Raw genomic sequence first — 15,918 nt, forward strand, 5'->3', positions numbered from 1 at the left:
GGGAGAGCATGCGTCGGCGTCAGCTTTGGGGCCTGTTATCCATTGGTGGGTCCTGTTCCCCGATGGCAGCGGCAGTGGCTTGGGGAACGGCAGGGAGAAAGAAAGGGGGCAGGCAGGGAAACAGAAGGAAAGAAGAGAAACAGAAAAAAAGAAAGAAAGGTCAGGGAGAGAGGAAGAAAAAGTTGGGGGAGGGAATGAGGTGTGGAGGAGAGAAAGCATACAGGCTGATAGAAGGGAAGAAAGATTGGATGCACAGTCAGAAGAAGAAAGTGCAACCAGAGACTCATGAAATCACCAGACAAGGTAGGAAAAATGATTTTATTTTAAATTTAGCAAAGTGGAGGCAGTATTACCACAGTTTTCAAAGGAATTTGCCCAAATAACTTAATAGTTAACTGGGTAAATTCCCAGAGATGAAAACTTCCCTTCACTTACTATGCACAGTTCTGAATTTATATCTGCTGTCTATATTTTACAATATGGACCCTTTTACTAAACCGCAATAGTGGTTTTTAGCGCAGGGAGCCTATGAGCGTCAAGAGCAGCGCTGGGTATTCAGCGCAGCTCCCTGCGCTAAAAACTGCTATTGTGATTTAATAAAAAAGATGGAGGGTATATTTGTCTATTTTTGTATGGTTGTTACTGAGGTGACAATGCATAGAGTCATCTCCCTTGACCTCTTTGAAAAAAACCCAGAATAGGAATGATAATTAACATTTTCTCAGCGTATAGTGTGCTTTGTGTTTTTTAATTTTATTGTTGGTAGATCATTTTGACTTGGTCATTTTAAAGTAGCTCACAAGCTCAAAAAGTTTGGGCACCTCTGAGCTAGAGCGTTGAAACTGTGTATTTCTATTTTATCCCCCCTTTTACAAAACTGTGGAGCGTTTTTTAGAGCCAGCCGTAGTGGTAGCAGCTCTGATGCTCAGAATTCTATGAGCGTCAGGGCTGTTATCACTGTGGCTAAAATCCACACTACAGTTTTGTAAAAGAGTGAGGGGTTAGTTTGTGATGACATATTCCATACTAGGCGAAGGTGTTTTCTGTGTTCTGTGTGTTCAAAAGACATGGTTTTCTGCTAGGATTGACGGTGTAGGATTGATTGGTCTGGCTTGTTTAGTTTTACAATGGGTGTATTGATGTACTGCTCACTGCAATATGTAAGATGCTGCCTTTTCCTAGGTACTCATGTGTGACGTGTGGTTTGTTACTAAAAATCATGTTTTTCTTACAGATGGGGGGGGGGGGGTGCCAAAAAATGATGGGCCCCAGGTGTTACATATGCTACATACACCACTGTATGTAAAGATACCAGAAAGCTGGCATAGCAAAAACTTTAAGTAAATTGTTATTCTTCTAAGTTTTGAGTATTTAACCCTCCCACAATCTCACGGGCACTCGTTTCAAGTTTATTGAGATTTTGATTTAAACGCAATATCAAATATTTTCAATGCGTATAACAAAAATTAATTTGGGGAAATAAATAAAACCATTTGAACAATAAACATACAAACATATCCATAGATGATTAAAATTACATAAGGAGTACAAGGATAAACTACATTTGTTTAAAAATGCGTTCTCCGCGCCTGCTCATAAATTTGTTGACTGGAAGGATCCAGCAATGTGGTCAGATGCCATTCAGAACAAAGACAGAGAAAGAATTGTGCAATTTGGATTAATGATGGAAGATGATTTAAAGCAAATGGCACAGTCTATGAGTAAAGATCTTGACGGATGTTCTTTTTATGAATATCTCCTCTATGCCAAATCACCCAATGGACGTGAGAAGATTTTACGGGACTGGCTTAGGTGGAGCATTAGCAGAAAAGTATGTGTGTGTTCGGCCCATGGAAGAAGAGGGGGTGTCGGGGGGGGGGGGGGGGAAGGGGTGCGTGGGGGGCCCAATAGGATTGCTCAGTAAGGGGCCCAGAAATTTCTGATGGCGGCCCTGGGTGCCAGGGCTTGACGCGATCCAGGTCATTTGGTGGGGACACTCTTTAAACCTCAGTAACAACCCTCCCCCCTCTCACCCAGCATCCGATCTTAGTCCGGTCCAGGTTTTCTGGTTCTCCATAAACTCACGAAAAAGCACTGAAACTCAAAAATGAAGAATATTCATTGGCTGACCAGCTAAGCCTATCATCCAGATCGATCTTTTTAGATGAGACTATCTTTGGCTGCTATGCCTCAGCTAGCCAGCTGATAAATATCAGCTTGGCCAGCTAAGTCTTTGGCAGCTGCCTTTAACCCAGAAATTCAATGCTGATGGCTGGATATGGCTCCGACACTGAATATCTAGGTTCGTCAGCACCACAAGAGGTAGCAGGGCAGTCTGAATATCAGACCCAATACATCTAATTCCACAAGAGTTAAAGATAAGCTATCTACCAACTGAGATACCAGCGCACAGGCCCAAACGTGTATAAGTGCCTACAGATGATTAGAAAACCTTTCTACTTCTTTCTGAACTCTACGAAATCTATCCCAGAACCTATAGATAACATTACCCACTTGAATATCTGATTTATCCTGCTGTTTACAGAGAGACCCCACTTTAGGAAAGCAACTTCACTATATTTTTATAGGACAAATGGTAATTGAATTTTAATAAGTGTTGATAAATTCAGACCCTTAGCCTATGTTCAATAAGTTCCTAGCAGAGCATTAAACCGTGTTTTCTCTCTGTGTGACTCACACACTCTTTCTCCCAGATGACGGAAAATGCTCTTTGTACAGATACATACAATTCTTACTACCTCCTCTCCCCTCTTTCTTCTCGCTACCTGCTTTTGGAACTCCATATCTATCTGTACCAGTATTTGAAAGCTATTCACCTACTCGAGTTTTTTTTCATATTACCTTGCCATGATTGTATTTGACACTGACCTTGTCATGCTCCTAAGTTATTTGTGCTTGTACCCTCACCACTCGTGTACAGTCTTCTGCTTAATTTCTGTTAACCGCATTGAACTTCACGGTGTATCGTGGTATACAAATAAAATTTTATGTTATGTAATATGCCATTAAAACTATGGGAGTAATTTTGTTCATATGGGTGGAGCATGAGCAGGACGTGTACTTAACATATGTAAATTATAGAATACTATAATTCACATGTGGATCTCCCCAGTCTGGGTACAAGTGACTAAAATGGTTAAGGGGCTGGAGGAGTTGCCGTACAGTGAAAGATTAGAGAAAGTGGGCCTTTTCTCCCTCGAACAGAGGAGATTGAGAGGGGACATGATTGAAGGGAATAGACTTAGTAGATAAGGACAGGTTGTTCACCCTCTCCAAGGTAGGGAGAATGAGAGGGCACTCTCTAAAATGGAAAGGGGATAGATTCCATACGAACGTAAGGAAGTTCTTCTTCACCCAGAGAGTGGTGGAAAACTGGAACGCTCTTCTGGAGGCTGTTATAGGGGAAAACACCCTCCAGGGATTCAAGACAAAGTTAGACAAGTTCCTGCTGAACCAGAACGTACGCAGGTAGGGCTAGTCTCAGTTAGGGCACTCGTCTTTGACCAGAGGGCCGCCGCGTGAGCGGACTGCTGGGCATGATGGACCACTGGTCTGACCCGTTCTATGGCTAGCTTAAGGGCTCACATGTATTTGTACTGTATATGCATATTTACTTAGCTTCACTAATATTCTATAAAGAAAAGTAGACACCTATTTTTCTTAATAGAATAGGCTCTAAAAAGACACCGTCTTAAGAGCTGTCTGCCACATGGGGGTTTCCAATACTTAAGCAAAACTGTGCATTTTCAGAAATAATGGGGCTCATGCATACTGTAGTAAAACTTAAAATGTATTTTATACTGGAGAAAAGAATCCAACTTAGAAACTCAGATGAAGAGATCATATTCTGTTTCCTAAAATGCTTGGAGCTTCATAGCTGCCTTTTTTTCATAATCAAAATGTAATTATATTTATTCGCTTCACACAGAAAATAACTTTTTGCCCGAAAATTTTCAAAGTTCTGATTGGGGTTAAATCAAGCCCTTTAACTGTGTCCCTTGCTTTGACGTATGAACATTAGTTTTTGCACATTGCCCAGAAACTCTTCTGTGTTCCTGTTTAACACCTTGGTTTCTCTTATGCTAGGATGGAGTTTTAGCATGGGCTCTGCCTATCAGTTCCATAGTTGGCGGGTGTTTGTCGTTGTCTGTGCATTTCCCTGCGTCTCTGCTGTGGTGGCCCTCACTTTCATGCCAGAAAGCCCAAGATTTCTGCTAGAGGTAAAAGCACAAACCAGACAATCAAATCAACTCACCTTAATGGAGACATTTTTATCACTTAACTGGTGCACATGGGTAACTTTTCATGATTTGGTCACTTTCTACAGCGTGGGAAGCATGATGAGGCCTGGATGATTCTCAAGCAAATTCATGATACCAACATGAGAGCTCGCGGGCAGCCTGAAAAAGTTTTCACAGTAAGTCACTCTGCAGAGAAATGTCCTGCACAGTCCTTTATAGCTACTGTGTATTAGTGCTAAGGCTAGCTTGTCAAGGTTTCTTAGATTGACTACAATATATCATGAGTAATAATGATAGAATAGCTAGTTATTATTCCATAGCTCATCAGTATCTAAAATGTTAGATATACATAGCTATCTTTATACACATGTGTGCAGATTTATATAGATATACATACTTCCATTTAAGAACTAACATCATGTTGAACAGACAAATTTCATAGGATTTTTAAAAATGTATTTATGAAGAGATTTAGCAAAAGCTGTTTATAATACATTGAATAGCAATCATGTACTCTTAAGTATTTTCCCTGTTTGCCCTGGAATGCTCACAGTCTTAACTGGGGCATTGGAAGGTTGGGTGGCTTGCCCAGGGTCACAGGGAGCAGGCTGGGATTGAGCTTACATCCTCAGGGTGCTGAGACAGCAGCTCTAACCACTAGGCCATTCCTCCCCCTCCTTTTTAAGAGCTATCGTAATTAGTACTAGAGAACTTTATAGTAGCAAGGATAAATCAGCTATTCCGTGGATTACCGTAGTCAATTAATATAGAAATAGTTACGATATTATATAGTAAGGAGTACTTTCCTTGTGTATTGTCTGATGGCTCCAGAAAATTATGGTAATTCTAGCTGCACAGAGGCATATAACACCCAATATTCAGTGCTGTTTAACCAACCAGGAATGACTCCTGGCTGGTTAAAGCCAGCTAAGCACTGATATTCAGCACAAGATGGCTGTTACATATTAGTGCTTAGGGGGCCCGTAATCAAAAACATCCAAAAAGCATCCTAAATCAGCAGTCGGATGTCTTAATTGCCAGCACATCCAAGTGCCGATAATCTATACCATCTTTCTGTACATCTAGGGAGGTGTTCCAGCCTCTCTATGTTCAGAGCATGAGATGAGCATGGTGGAGGGCTTTGGGCAGTCTCAAGGGCAGGTTTGACATGGACGTCTTGCTGTGATAAACATTTTGCAAGACATCCTGGACAGAACTTATACGTTTGGAACTAGACCTGTTTTTGAAGGGTCTAAGTGCCATCAAGGTGCCCAAACTTACCAGATGACCACTACATGCATTAAGGTAAGACACTCCCACACTTCCCCAGTGCTCAAAGACCCCCCTCCCTCACATCCACAAAGATCAGAATATAAATGTACATACCTGTCTCTAGAACATCAGCACCTGATTCAGTACAAACATGAGGAAGTTCTTCTTCACCCAGAGAGTGGTAGACAACTGGAACTCTCTTCCGGAGTCTGTTATAGGGGAAAACACCCTCCAGGGATTCAAGACAAAGTTGGACAAGTTCCTGCTAAACTGGAATGTACGCAGGTGAGGCTGGACTCATTTAGAGCACTGGTCTTTGACCTGAGGGCCGCCGCATGAGCTGACTGCTGGTCTGACCCAGCAGTGGCAATTCTTATGTTCTTATGGTATAGGAAAGCTCCACACAGGTGTCTTAAGTAGCCTGGTGGGTGGGCTAGTGAACCATAGAGAGGAGTAGCAAGTTCTTATAAGCCACTCTAACTACTACATTTATGATGGAAAATGTGAGCCCACCAAAAACACCCCAAACCCTACTCTACTGCCATATAGGTGCTACCTGCAACCTTAAGAGTTATAGGGTTGTATACAGATAGGTATAGTAGGTTTGGGGAGCTCACCATAACCTATAAGGGAGTTCTGGTGAGATGTTTAGCTGGCACCCTTTATGTGAAGTTCATAGCAGTGCCCTCTAAGGTGCCCCACTGCTCTGTTACCATGTCTAGGTGGCCAGTCCATAATAGGACTCCTAAGTCAAAATGGTCTTGTTCTGGGCGTTTGGGACATGGACGAAAGTTTGGTTGAAAATGTGGTATAAAGATAGATGTCCTGGCATTCTGTGTGTCCAAATGGCCTGGACGTCCAGATAGAAGAATTTATTTTTTAATTATTTTTATACGTATGATGGTTTGGCTTTTGAAAATAGGCATTTTCTTACTGCCAACTTTGGACGTCTAGCATCATACGTCCAAATTGGACTTAGACATGTTTTGAAAATGCCCCTCCATGTGTCCAACCTGGTCACCCGCTATTGTCGTGCAACATACACCGCGCAAATATTCATTGGCTGATCGGCTAAGTTTAGTGGCTAGATAGACCTGCATAAATGGTAGGTCTATCATTGGCCACTATAACTTAACTGACTAGCCAAGAATATCTGCTTAACCTGCTATGTTTCTAGCAGCCAAAAAACCCTGGAAATTCAATGCTGGTCACCAGATACGGCCTGGACTTGAATTTCTGGGTTCGCAGCCAACCACAGGAGACAGCTAGGCTGCCTCCCACGGTCTGAATATTGGGTTCATAATATCTATCATATTGTATCCACTTTCTTCTGCCTTTCTCCATACATTTTATGATGAAGACTACTGACTATTTTAGTAGCTGGCCTCTGGACCAAACATTCCTATTTATATCTTTTTGAAGATGTGGTCTCCAGAACTGTACACAATACTTTAAATTGTCTTACCAGAGACTTATGCAGAAGTACCCTCTTTTCCTGCTGGCCATTCCCTTCCCTTTATATCCAACATCCTTCTGGTTTTTGCCATCACTTTTTCTATCTTCAGATCTACCTTAAGATCATCATTATACAAGGGTAAATCAAAAAGTAAAGGCAAAATACATTTAATAACTTGAATAGAAGTAACTGTGAGCAATTGAACATATCACTTTTCCACATTGTCCCCATCCAAGATGACACATTTGTTGTATTGTTCAACTAATGTCAGCATTCCTGCAGATAAAAAGTTTTTCGGCTGCTTCTGAAGCCAAGTGAACGCTGCATTACTTCATCATCAGAGGTGAATCTGCAACCTCATAGCATCTCCAGTGGACCAAAGATGTGATAATCGCTAGGCACCAGATCTGGGCTGTAAGGAGGATATGGAAGATGTTCGAACCCAAACTGTTGCACTCTCTTCTATCGCTACTGCTGTATGAGGACATGCATTGTCCTAGAGCAGCAAGACAGTTTTGAATCACATTCCTCTTCTAATGCTGCAAATTGCAGGTTTAAGTTCATTTTGCAGCAATGCACAGTAATCTTAACTGTTCACCGTTTGCCCATGCTATGTCCATACTGAATCAATATCTGACGGTGAATTTCCACAGGTTTCACTCCCTCTACCCAAAGAAAGCAAGTTCAAGTTCAAGTTCAATTTTATTTGATGAATCGCCTATAACACTTTCTAAGCGATGTACAATTAAAATATCATATATGATAACAAACAGTATTAAAAACAAAACATCTTAACAAATTTTTGAAATGCAAAAATTTATGACATACAATGTTAGAACTTAAGGGGTTACATCACTAACTAGGTACATTAGGGAAAAAGGGGAACAGTTACAATTTTCTCAGTCTAAGAAGGAAGAAACATTAAAAGGTAAACACATAAGGAAGGGGTAAAATAAATTTAGAAGATTAAAAATTTGAGCTTGAAAAAACAATAAATTTTTAAACAGAATTTAAAATTAAATAGTAAAAGCGTCTTTAAATAAAAAAGTTTTCAAAGATTTTTTAAAGGAATTGAGGTCTTTTTCTTTTCTAATATAGAGGGGCAATGAATTCCAAGTTTGAGGTCCTAAAACGGAGAACATTTCGTTTCTTCTTGTGCCAACTGTTTTTAAAGAAGGGACTGATAATAGATCTTGAGATATAGATCGAAGGGAGCGAGAAGAATGATAAGGAATAATCATTTTGGAAATAAATTGTGGTTCCTTAGATGCCATAGTTTTAAAGATTAGTAGTGCTATTTTAAAGGTGATTCGGTGGTTAATGGGTAACCAATGGGATTTGATCAGTAAAGGGGTTACATGGTCATATTTTTTTGCTTTATGGATTAGTTTTATTGCGGTGTTTTGGATAATTTGAAGTCTCTTTTTGTCCTTTTGTGGTATATTGAAAAGTAAAGAGTTGCAATAATCTAGTTTTGATATTATCATAGAGTGAGTAAGTATACTAATGGATTTGGGCTCTAAAAAAGAGGAAATAGAGCGTATAAGTCGAAGTTTGTAGAAACAAGATTTGACAATTTGGTTGATGTGGTCGTGAAAATTTAAGTCGGAGTCAATAGTTACACCTAAGATTTTTAATGATGATACTGATACAAGTGGAGAATTATCAAGTAAAAATGAGGATATTGGAATGATGTCTTTTCTCCAGGTAAAAATCATTGTTTGTGTTTTCTGTATGTTCAAAGATAGCTTATTAGAGCTAAGCCAGGTTTTAATTTTTTCTAGTTTAGTGTTAATTTCTGTAATTTCATCGTCCTTTTCTGGGTCAAGTGGGTGAAGAAGTTGAATGTCATCTGCATATGAGAATGGGGTGAAACCTAATGATTGGCAGATGGTGAGTAATGGGGAGAGAAAGATATTAAATAGGAGAGGTGATAGAATAGAACCTTGTGGTATTCCAAAAGATGTAGTATAAGGAGCAGAGTGAACGTCGTTAGTAACAACAGTAGATGAACGGTCGGAGAGAAAAGATTTAAACCAGTTTAAGATTTGTCCACTAATGCCAAAAGATTCCAGACGGTAAAGTAACAGGGTGTGATCTATAGTGTCAAAGGCTGCGGAAAGATCCAAGGAGAATAAGGCAACCGATTTATGGTGATCAAGAAAATAATGGATTTTGTTGATAAGACCTAGCATTGAATATTCAGTGTTGTGGTGTTTCCGAAAACCCGTTTGATTGGGATGTAAAGCATTGGAAGTTTCAATAAAATCTGATAATTGTTCAAAGACCAATTTTTCAGTCATTTTAGCTAAGAACGGTAAATTGGAAATTGGTCGATAATTAGATACATCTCTACGATTGGCATTGAATTTTTTCAGAATTGGAGTGACTGTTGCTTTCTTCCAGTTAGTAGGGACAGTTGCTGTTAGAAGACTATTATTGATGAGTGAGTGGATAAAAGAACCAAAGCAGGAAAAAAATTTTTTCAAATAAAAAGGCGGAATCAGTTCAAAACGAGAGTTTTTTAATTTAATTCTTTGAAAAATGCCTTCTATTTCCTTAAGAGATGGAAGTTTAAAATTCGAACATTTAGATGTTGGTATAATAGATGAATCTATAAAGTGAGAAGAATCTTCAGTTATTTGAAGAGAAAAGGTTTTTCGTAATTTCACAATTTTAGCGCAGAAGTAGTCGGCCAAATCTGCACGTTGTTCTTCAATGGTGCAATCTTGCAATGGAGCGTCCATATTTCTGACTGCATGGCTGCCACACAACTAAGGCCAAGCGTTGCACTTTGCATGGATGAACTATCCAATGGGCAATGTACGAGTACTTATGTTGAATTTCGCTAGCTCCATTCTGGTTATCACGCAATCTAACAATTGCATTTAATTTTTTATTCACCCTCGTATGATCACCCCAAGTCCTTCTCTTCTATCATGCACAGAAATACTTTGCCCCTATATTGTAGTGCTCCCCTGGTGTTTTGTTTTGGATTTTTTAGCCCAAATTCCTTAACCATTTTCCTAAGCTATCCTATAAATCAAAAGAAACCTCTAGCCTCTTATGTGAAATTTAACTTTCTGCACGTTGTGTGTATATAGTCCTGCTTGCTCAACTGTCATTTGGGTATACAGTGGTTTATCTTATCCCTCCAACTTCAAAAATTTGTTTTATGTACCTGATGTGTGAAATGTAGCATGTTTTTTTGTAGATTTACATCAAGAATTTTTGAAGGTATTACTACAACTTAAACAAACTGAGTGTCCTCAGTATGGGCTTTAAAGTGACCAACTGGATTAGGAACCAATGAGTGGAGTTGACAGACGGTAGTAGTAAATGGTGCTTATTCTGAGGAAAGAGATGTTGGCAGTGGTTGAAGACGTGGCAGTAAATTATGATGTGATATCAGCAAAGACGTGAGAGAGTTAAAGCCCTAGTTTGTGTGATACAAAAAAATTACTAAAGCACAGAAGACAAAGACAAATGAATTGTAGACAGCCGGCCGCAGATTCAGAGTAATGGAAGCAAACCACATTGTAAGAGAAACAATGAATATTCAAACTTTCCATTCAATTAAAGAAATAAAGAAACCACGAGGTCGAGCAGACCTAGCAGAGACATGAGAAATGAGTAATGTAGACACATCAGAAATGTGCAGGCTGAAAATTTCCAGTTAAGCTAAGTAAATAACCATTTGGGGCAAAGTACATGTCATAGGTAGAAAACAAAGTATATAAGGACATCAGTGTAATGTAAGTTGGGAGATAGTCAGTTCTGAGGTTTATAAGCGATTTCCCCCTTCCCCCTGTACAACTATATTGGCTGCATATAATTTGTAATTGATTAATTTGCTTAATTTATTCTGCTTGATATAAGAAAATTTGCTTAGATAATTAAAGAAATCTAATTATACTTGTACAAGTCTCTTTAGTGGTCAATCTCTGTTGAGTGGGGAGTCACAGCCCCCCCCCTCCCTACTCATAGTGTGCTGCAAGGTTTGGTTCCTGAGCCAGTTCTTTTTAACATTTTTGTAAGCAATATTATAGAAGGGCTATTTAGTAACATAGTGGATGACGGCAGATAAAGACCCAAATCGTCCATCCAGTCTGCCCAACCTGATTCAATTAAAATTTTTTCTTCTTAGCTATTTTTGGGCAAGAATCCAAAGCTCTACCCGGTACTGTGCTTGGGTTCCAACTGCTGAAATCTCCGTCAAAACCTACTCCAGCCCATCTACACCCTCCCAGCCATTGAAGCCCTCTCCAGCCCATCCTCCCCCAAACGACCATATACAGACCATGCAAGTCTGCCCAGTACTGGCCTTAGTTCAATATTTAATATTATTTTCTGATTTTAGATCCTCTGTGTTCATCCCACGCTTCTTTGAACTCCGTCACCGTTTTCTTCTCCACAACCTCTCTCAGGAGCGCATTCCAGGCATCCACCACCCTCTCCGTAAAGTAGAATTATTTGCTAATGTTTGCCTCTTTGCAGATGATACCAAAATCTGCAATAGGGTAGACACCACTGATGATATAGCTAACATGAGGAGGTTCCTAGAGAAGCTTAAAAGAATGGTTCAGAATTACATCTTAGGGTAGGGTCATGCTTTTGGGCTGCAAAAGCCAGATGGAGTGGCATACATTTGTGCGTGAAAGAGGAGAAGAACTTGGATGTGATTGTATGTACAGTAAAACCTTGGTTTGCGAGCATAATTCGTTCTGAATAATCCAAAACACTCGTATATCAAAGTGAATTTCCCCATAAGAAATAATGGAAACTCCACAACCCCAAAACTTTAATACAAAATACTGTATATACTCATATTGCAAGACCTTGCTTGTTTAGAACAGTCACTACACTCCTGCAGTGTCAGAGACAGAGAGAGCGAGAAAGAACCATCGGCTCAGTTGTGATGATGTGATGTGTGTATACTGTATATACTTGTATTGCAAGACCTTGCTTGTATATCAAGTTAAAATTTAATAAAATGTTTTGCTTGTATTTCAAAACACTTGCATACCAAGTTACTTGCAATCCAAGGTTTTACTGTAATGATGTTAAGGTGGCCAGCAGGTAAATAAGGTTATGGCAAAAGCTAGAAGGATGCTTGGGTATATTAGGAGAGGAATGGCCAGAAGGAAAAAAGAGACGATAATACATGTGTATAAATCTCTGGTGAGACCTCATTTAGAGCATTATGTACAATTCTAGAGACCACACCTTTCTGTTTGGAAAATCTGGTTACCCTAGTTCGGGGGTCGGCAACCTGCGGCTCCAGAGCCGCATGCGGCTCTTTTCCACCTTTGCTGCGGCTCCGGTAGTGTGTCACGCAGGCATGCAGCTTAAGTCCGGCGTCGCGGCGGGAAATAGCCATGCTGAGCAGTGAGCTCAGCACATACACAGATGAAAGCCTTGCTTGCTGATTGGTCCGGCGGCCCCGCCCCGCCGGACCAATCAGCAAGCAAGGCTTTCATCTGTGTAGTGCTGAGCTCACTGCTCAGCATGGCTATTTCCCCCGCGACGCTGGACTTGTAAGGTGCCTGAAAAAGAAATCATCCTGGCCGGGGTCGGTGTCATGCTCCGGAGATCTACAGCCTTCCTATCTCCCTTCTACCTGCTTCCGGCCACATCCCCTGCTCCGCGGCTCTCTTCGGCAACTCAGCAGCAGCTTCTGACGTCGGGGCCTACCCTCTGCGAGTCCCGCTTGTTTCAACTTCCTTTTTCCACAAAGGCGGGACTCGTAGAGGGAAGGCCTCGATGTCGGCAGCTTGTCTTGATCACTGCTGCTGACGAGTTGCTGAAGAGAGCCGCGGAGCAGGGGGGTGTTGCCAGGTGCAGGTAGAAGGGAGAGGGCCAGATGCAGGACTCTTGGGTGAGGGAGCAGAAGAGAGAGAGAAAGAGAGAGGGGAGGGAAACAAAAGGAAATATTTCATACTGGGCTGGGCCGAAGTGGAGGGAGGGTGGAAAGATTCTGGCTACAGGGTGCATTAACAAAGGAAAAGGGGGGAAAGCTGAAAATGGAGATAGTGACACAAAGAAGAGAAAGGGTAAGCAGGACCTACTGAATAAGGATAGAGATACAGAGGGGACATGAAGAGGAGGTGAAATAGAGACATAGAAGTAATGCTGAAAAAGTGGTGGGGGGGGGGAGATAAAGACATTGAAAGGGCAAATGGTGAACATGGCGTAAAGATAAGGACAGAGACAAATGAAGATTCTGAAAAAGTGGTGAGATAGGGATATAGGTGAGATGGACACAAAGAAGGGTGATGCTGGAAAATAGGTGGAATGGTAATTCTGACAGACACAGAAGGGAAATGCTGGATCAAGGAGAGATGGGGCTCAGGCTGGATGGAATGAGGAGAAATGCCTTGTTGGCCCGGAACTTCCTCTCCTACGTCAGAATTGACGTCAGGGAGCGGAATGCTGGTCAGCGCAACACTTCTGCAGGGAAAGCTTGGGACGGCGGTGGCTTGGGGGCTGTTCCCCGATTGCGGTGGCAGCAAACCGAGTGGCTTGGGGGACGGCACGGAGACAGAAAGAAGGGGGAACAGGGAGACAGAAAGAAAAAGTTGGGGGAGAGAATGAGGTCTGGAGGAGAGGAAACATACAGGAGGCTGAAAGAAAGGAAGAAAGATTGGATGCACAGTCAGAAGAAGAAAGTGCAACCAGAGACTCATGAAATCACCAAATAGCAAAGGTAGGAAAAATGATTTTATTTTCAATTTAGTGATCCTGTATATAGCATTAAGATAAGAAACAATATATGCAGTGTTAGATTTGTTTTATAATGGTTTTGCGGCTCCAAGTTTTTTTTTCTTTTCGAAAACGGGTCCAAGTGGCTCTTTATGTCTTAAAGGTTGCAGACCCCTGCCCTAGTTAGTGGCCTACACCCCCAGCAGAAAATTAACAGTTCTTGTGCTGCTGCTTACCTTCAGTGAATAATGTAGCTTGTGAAGTTTAAAATAAGCTTTGTTATTTATTTTGCATAATCATGAGTAGTTTTGCATACATTTGCATGTTTTACAGACCATTATTGTTAACATGCATTGTAATAAAAAGTCCTGCATTATGTTGCATTTTAGGCAAAATACTGCACATTATATTGCTATAACTCAGTAAAGAGACCTCCAAGTTTAGTATCTTTTCCAAATACCACAGCTGAACATGTACCAAACCTATGTATATTGTATATTGTTAACAAAAAGAGGCTAGCTTTATTTCCTGCTATTTTTTTTCCTTTAATATTTCTAAAGCATGCTAATGCTAAAATGAAGTTTGGTCAAAAATTTTAATAAACATAAACATATCTACACTAGTAAGGCATACTACCCCAAGGCTAGAAACAAGAATTGCACCAACACTTCCCAGCTCTCTACAAAGCCATTTCCAGCTTTGTCTGAAGAATGTTTCAGGATTTAAATACCTGTCAATCTCTAAGCTCTGCTGATTTAAACTTTCTGTTCCTTTCTAAACGCGATGAGTAATCATCAGCTCAGATAAAGTAAACACATTCAGCTCTTCTATATTTCTCAGGTCAACAGAATCAAAACTCCAAAACAGATAGATGAACTGATCGAAATTGAGATGGGCACAGGGACCTGGTATAAGAGGTGCTTTATCCGAATCCGCACAGAACTATACGGTGTAAGTAAATGAGAAACGGATGCATTACTATATTGGTACTTTGGTTTTATTTGCTTCTGGCACAATTGGAACAATGAGAATTTTTCAACAATCCCTTGTTCCAATGCCTCAATATTCACAACTTTCATATATAGAATTTGTACTGTCTATACATAACTTTTTTTAAAAAAAAATTAAGTTATTTACATACCTCCTATTAATTGTCTAAGCAGTTTACATTCAGCTGGAGCCCATCTGGGAATAAAATCCCCAGTGAAGGACTCACCACCTAATCATCGCATATTTCTATTCTCTATTTAAGGAATCTTTTTTTTTTACATATGCGATGATAGGGCAGCGAGTCCTTCATTGGGGATTTTATTCCCAGGCGAGCTCCAAGTCTCTGAGCATATGTTATGCATGGACAGTAAAAATTTGTTATACGCATGTTGAGAATTTTTGAGGCATTGGAGCAAGGGATTGTTGAAAAATTCTCACTACGTCCCTTTTTGCATTAGAAGGTTATTCCATGGTTTACATACATTTTTGACATGGTCAACAATTGGAACAATGACCAAACTGGGAGGGCCCAATCTCTAAGGCAGGATCCTGAGATTCTGTTGAGACTAGCATCTGGAAAGACCACATATATAATATCTTACGATATGGTCAGATGATGTGAGTTCCTCCCATAGATGATCTAATAACACTGCACAGAACTGGAAATTTATTTAGGAACGATCTTCTTGACTAAAGAAAATTTGGCCATGACTGATATGGGTAATTATGTTCATTCTTCCCCTTTGCCTCTTAACCTCCACCTTTCATGTGAGTCACTTAGATGATGAAAAAATTATTTTCTCCTCAACCTAAGGACCTTGTTTGCAAAACCAAAATACTTAAAACATATTGAGGGGCATAATCGAAAGGGACGTCTAAGTCTGTTTACGTCCATCTCGCAAGTTGTCCAAAGTAAAAAACAGCTTAAGACACATTTTCGAAAGATACATCCAACTTTTTTTTCGTTTCAAAAATCGTCTAATTATACGTCCTGCCAATCTGATCATCCAAGCCACTAAATCGTCTATCTTTATACCACATTTCCGTCCAACTTTCCGTCCAAGTCCAAAACGCCTGGAACAAGCCCTTTTGGACGTGGAAGGAGTCTGCAAAGTGATGGACTGCACACCCAGACATGCCACCTAAATAGTGGGGTACTTTACAGGGCACTGCTGTGAACTTCACAAAAAGGGTGCCATGTCTTCTCCTCCCTACAGCTCCATTATTGGTCATGAT

General features: G+C 40.5%; 1 protein-coding gene across 1 annotated transcript in view; it reads left to right on the forward strand.

The window, feature by feature from the left end:
- The window catches only part of SV2C (synaptic vesicle glycoprotein 2C), a 139,591-nt gene that overhangs the window by 96,562 nt on the left and 27,111 nt on the right, over positions 1–15,918 (forward strand). The window contains exons 4-6 of the mRNA XM_033929201.1: positions 4,108–4,241; positions 4,349–4,438; positions 14,533–14,643. Of these exons, the coding sequence (XP_033785092.1) occupies positions 4,108–4,241; positions 4,349–4,438; positions 14,533–14,643 (335 nt within the window). The remainder of the gene's footprint in view (positions 1–4,107; positions 4,242–4,348; positions 4,439–14,532; positions 14,644–15,918) is intronic.

The sequence above is a fragment of the Geotrypetes seraphini genome, chromosome 1 (genome assembly GCF_902459505.1).
Source record: "Geotrypetes seraphini chromosome 1, aGeoSer1.1, whole genome shotgun sequence".
Taxonomy (NCBI): Eukaryota; Metazoa; Chordata; class Amphibia; order Gymnophiona; family Dermophiidae; genus Geotrypetes; species Geotrypetes seraphini.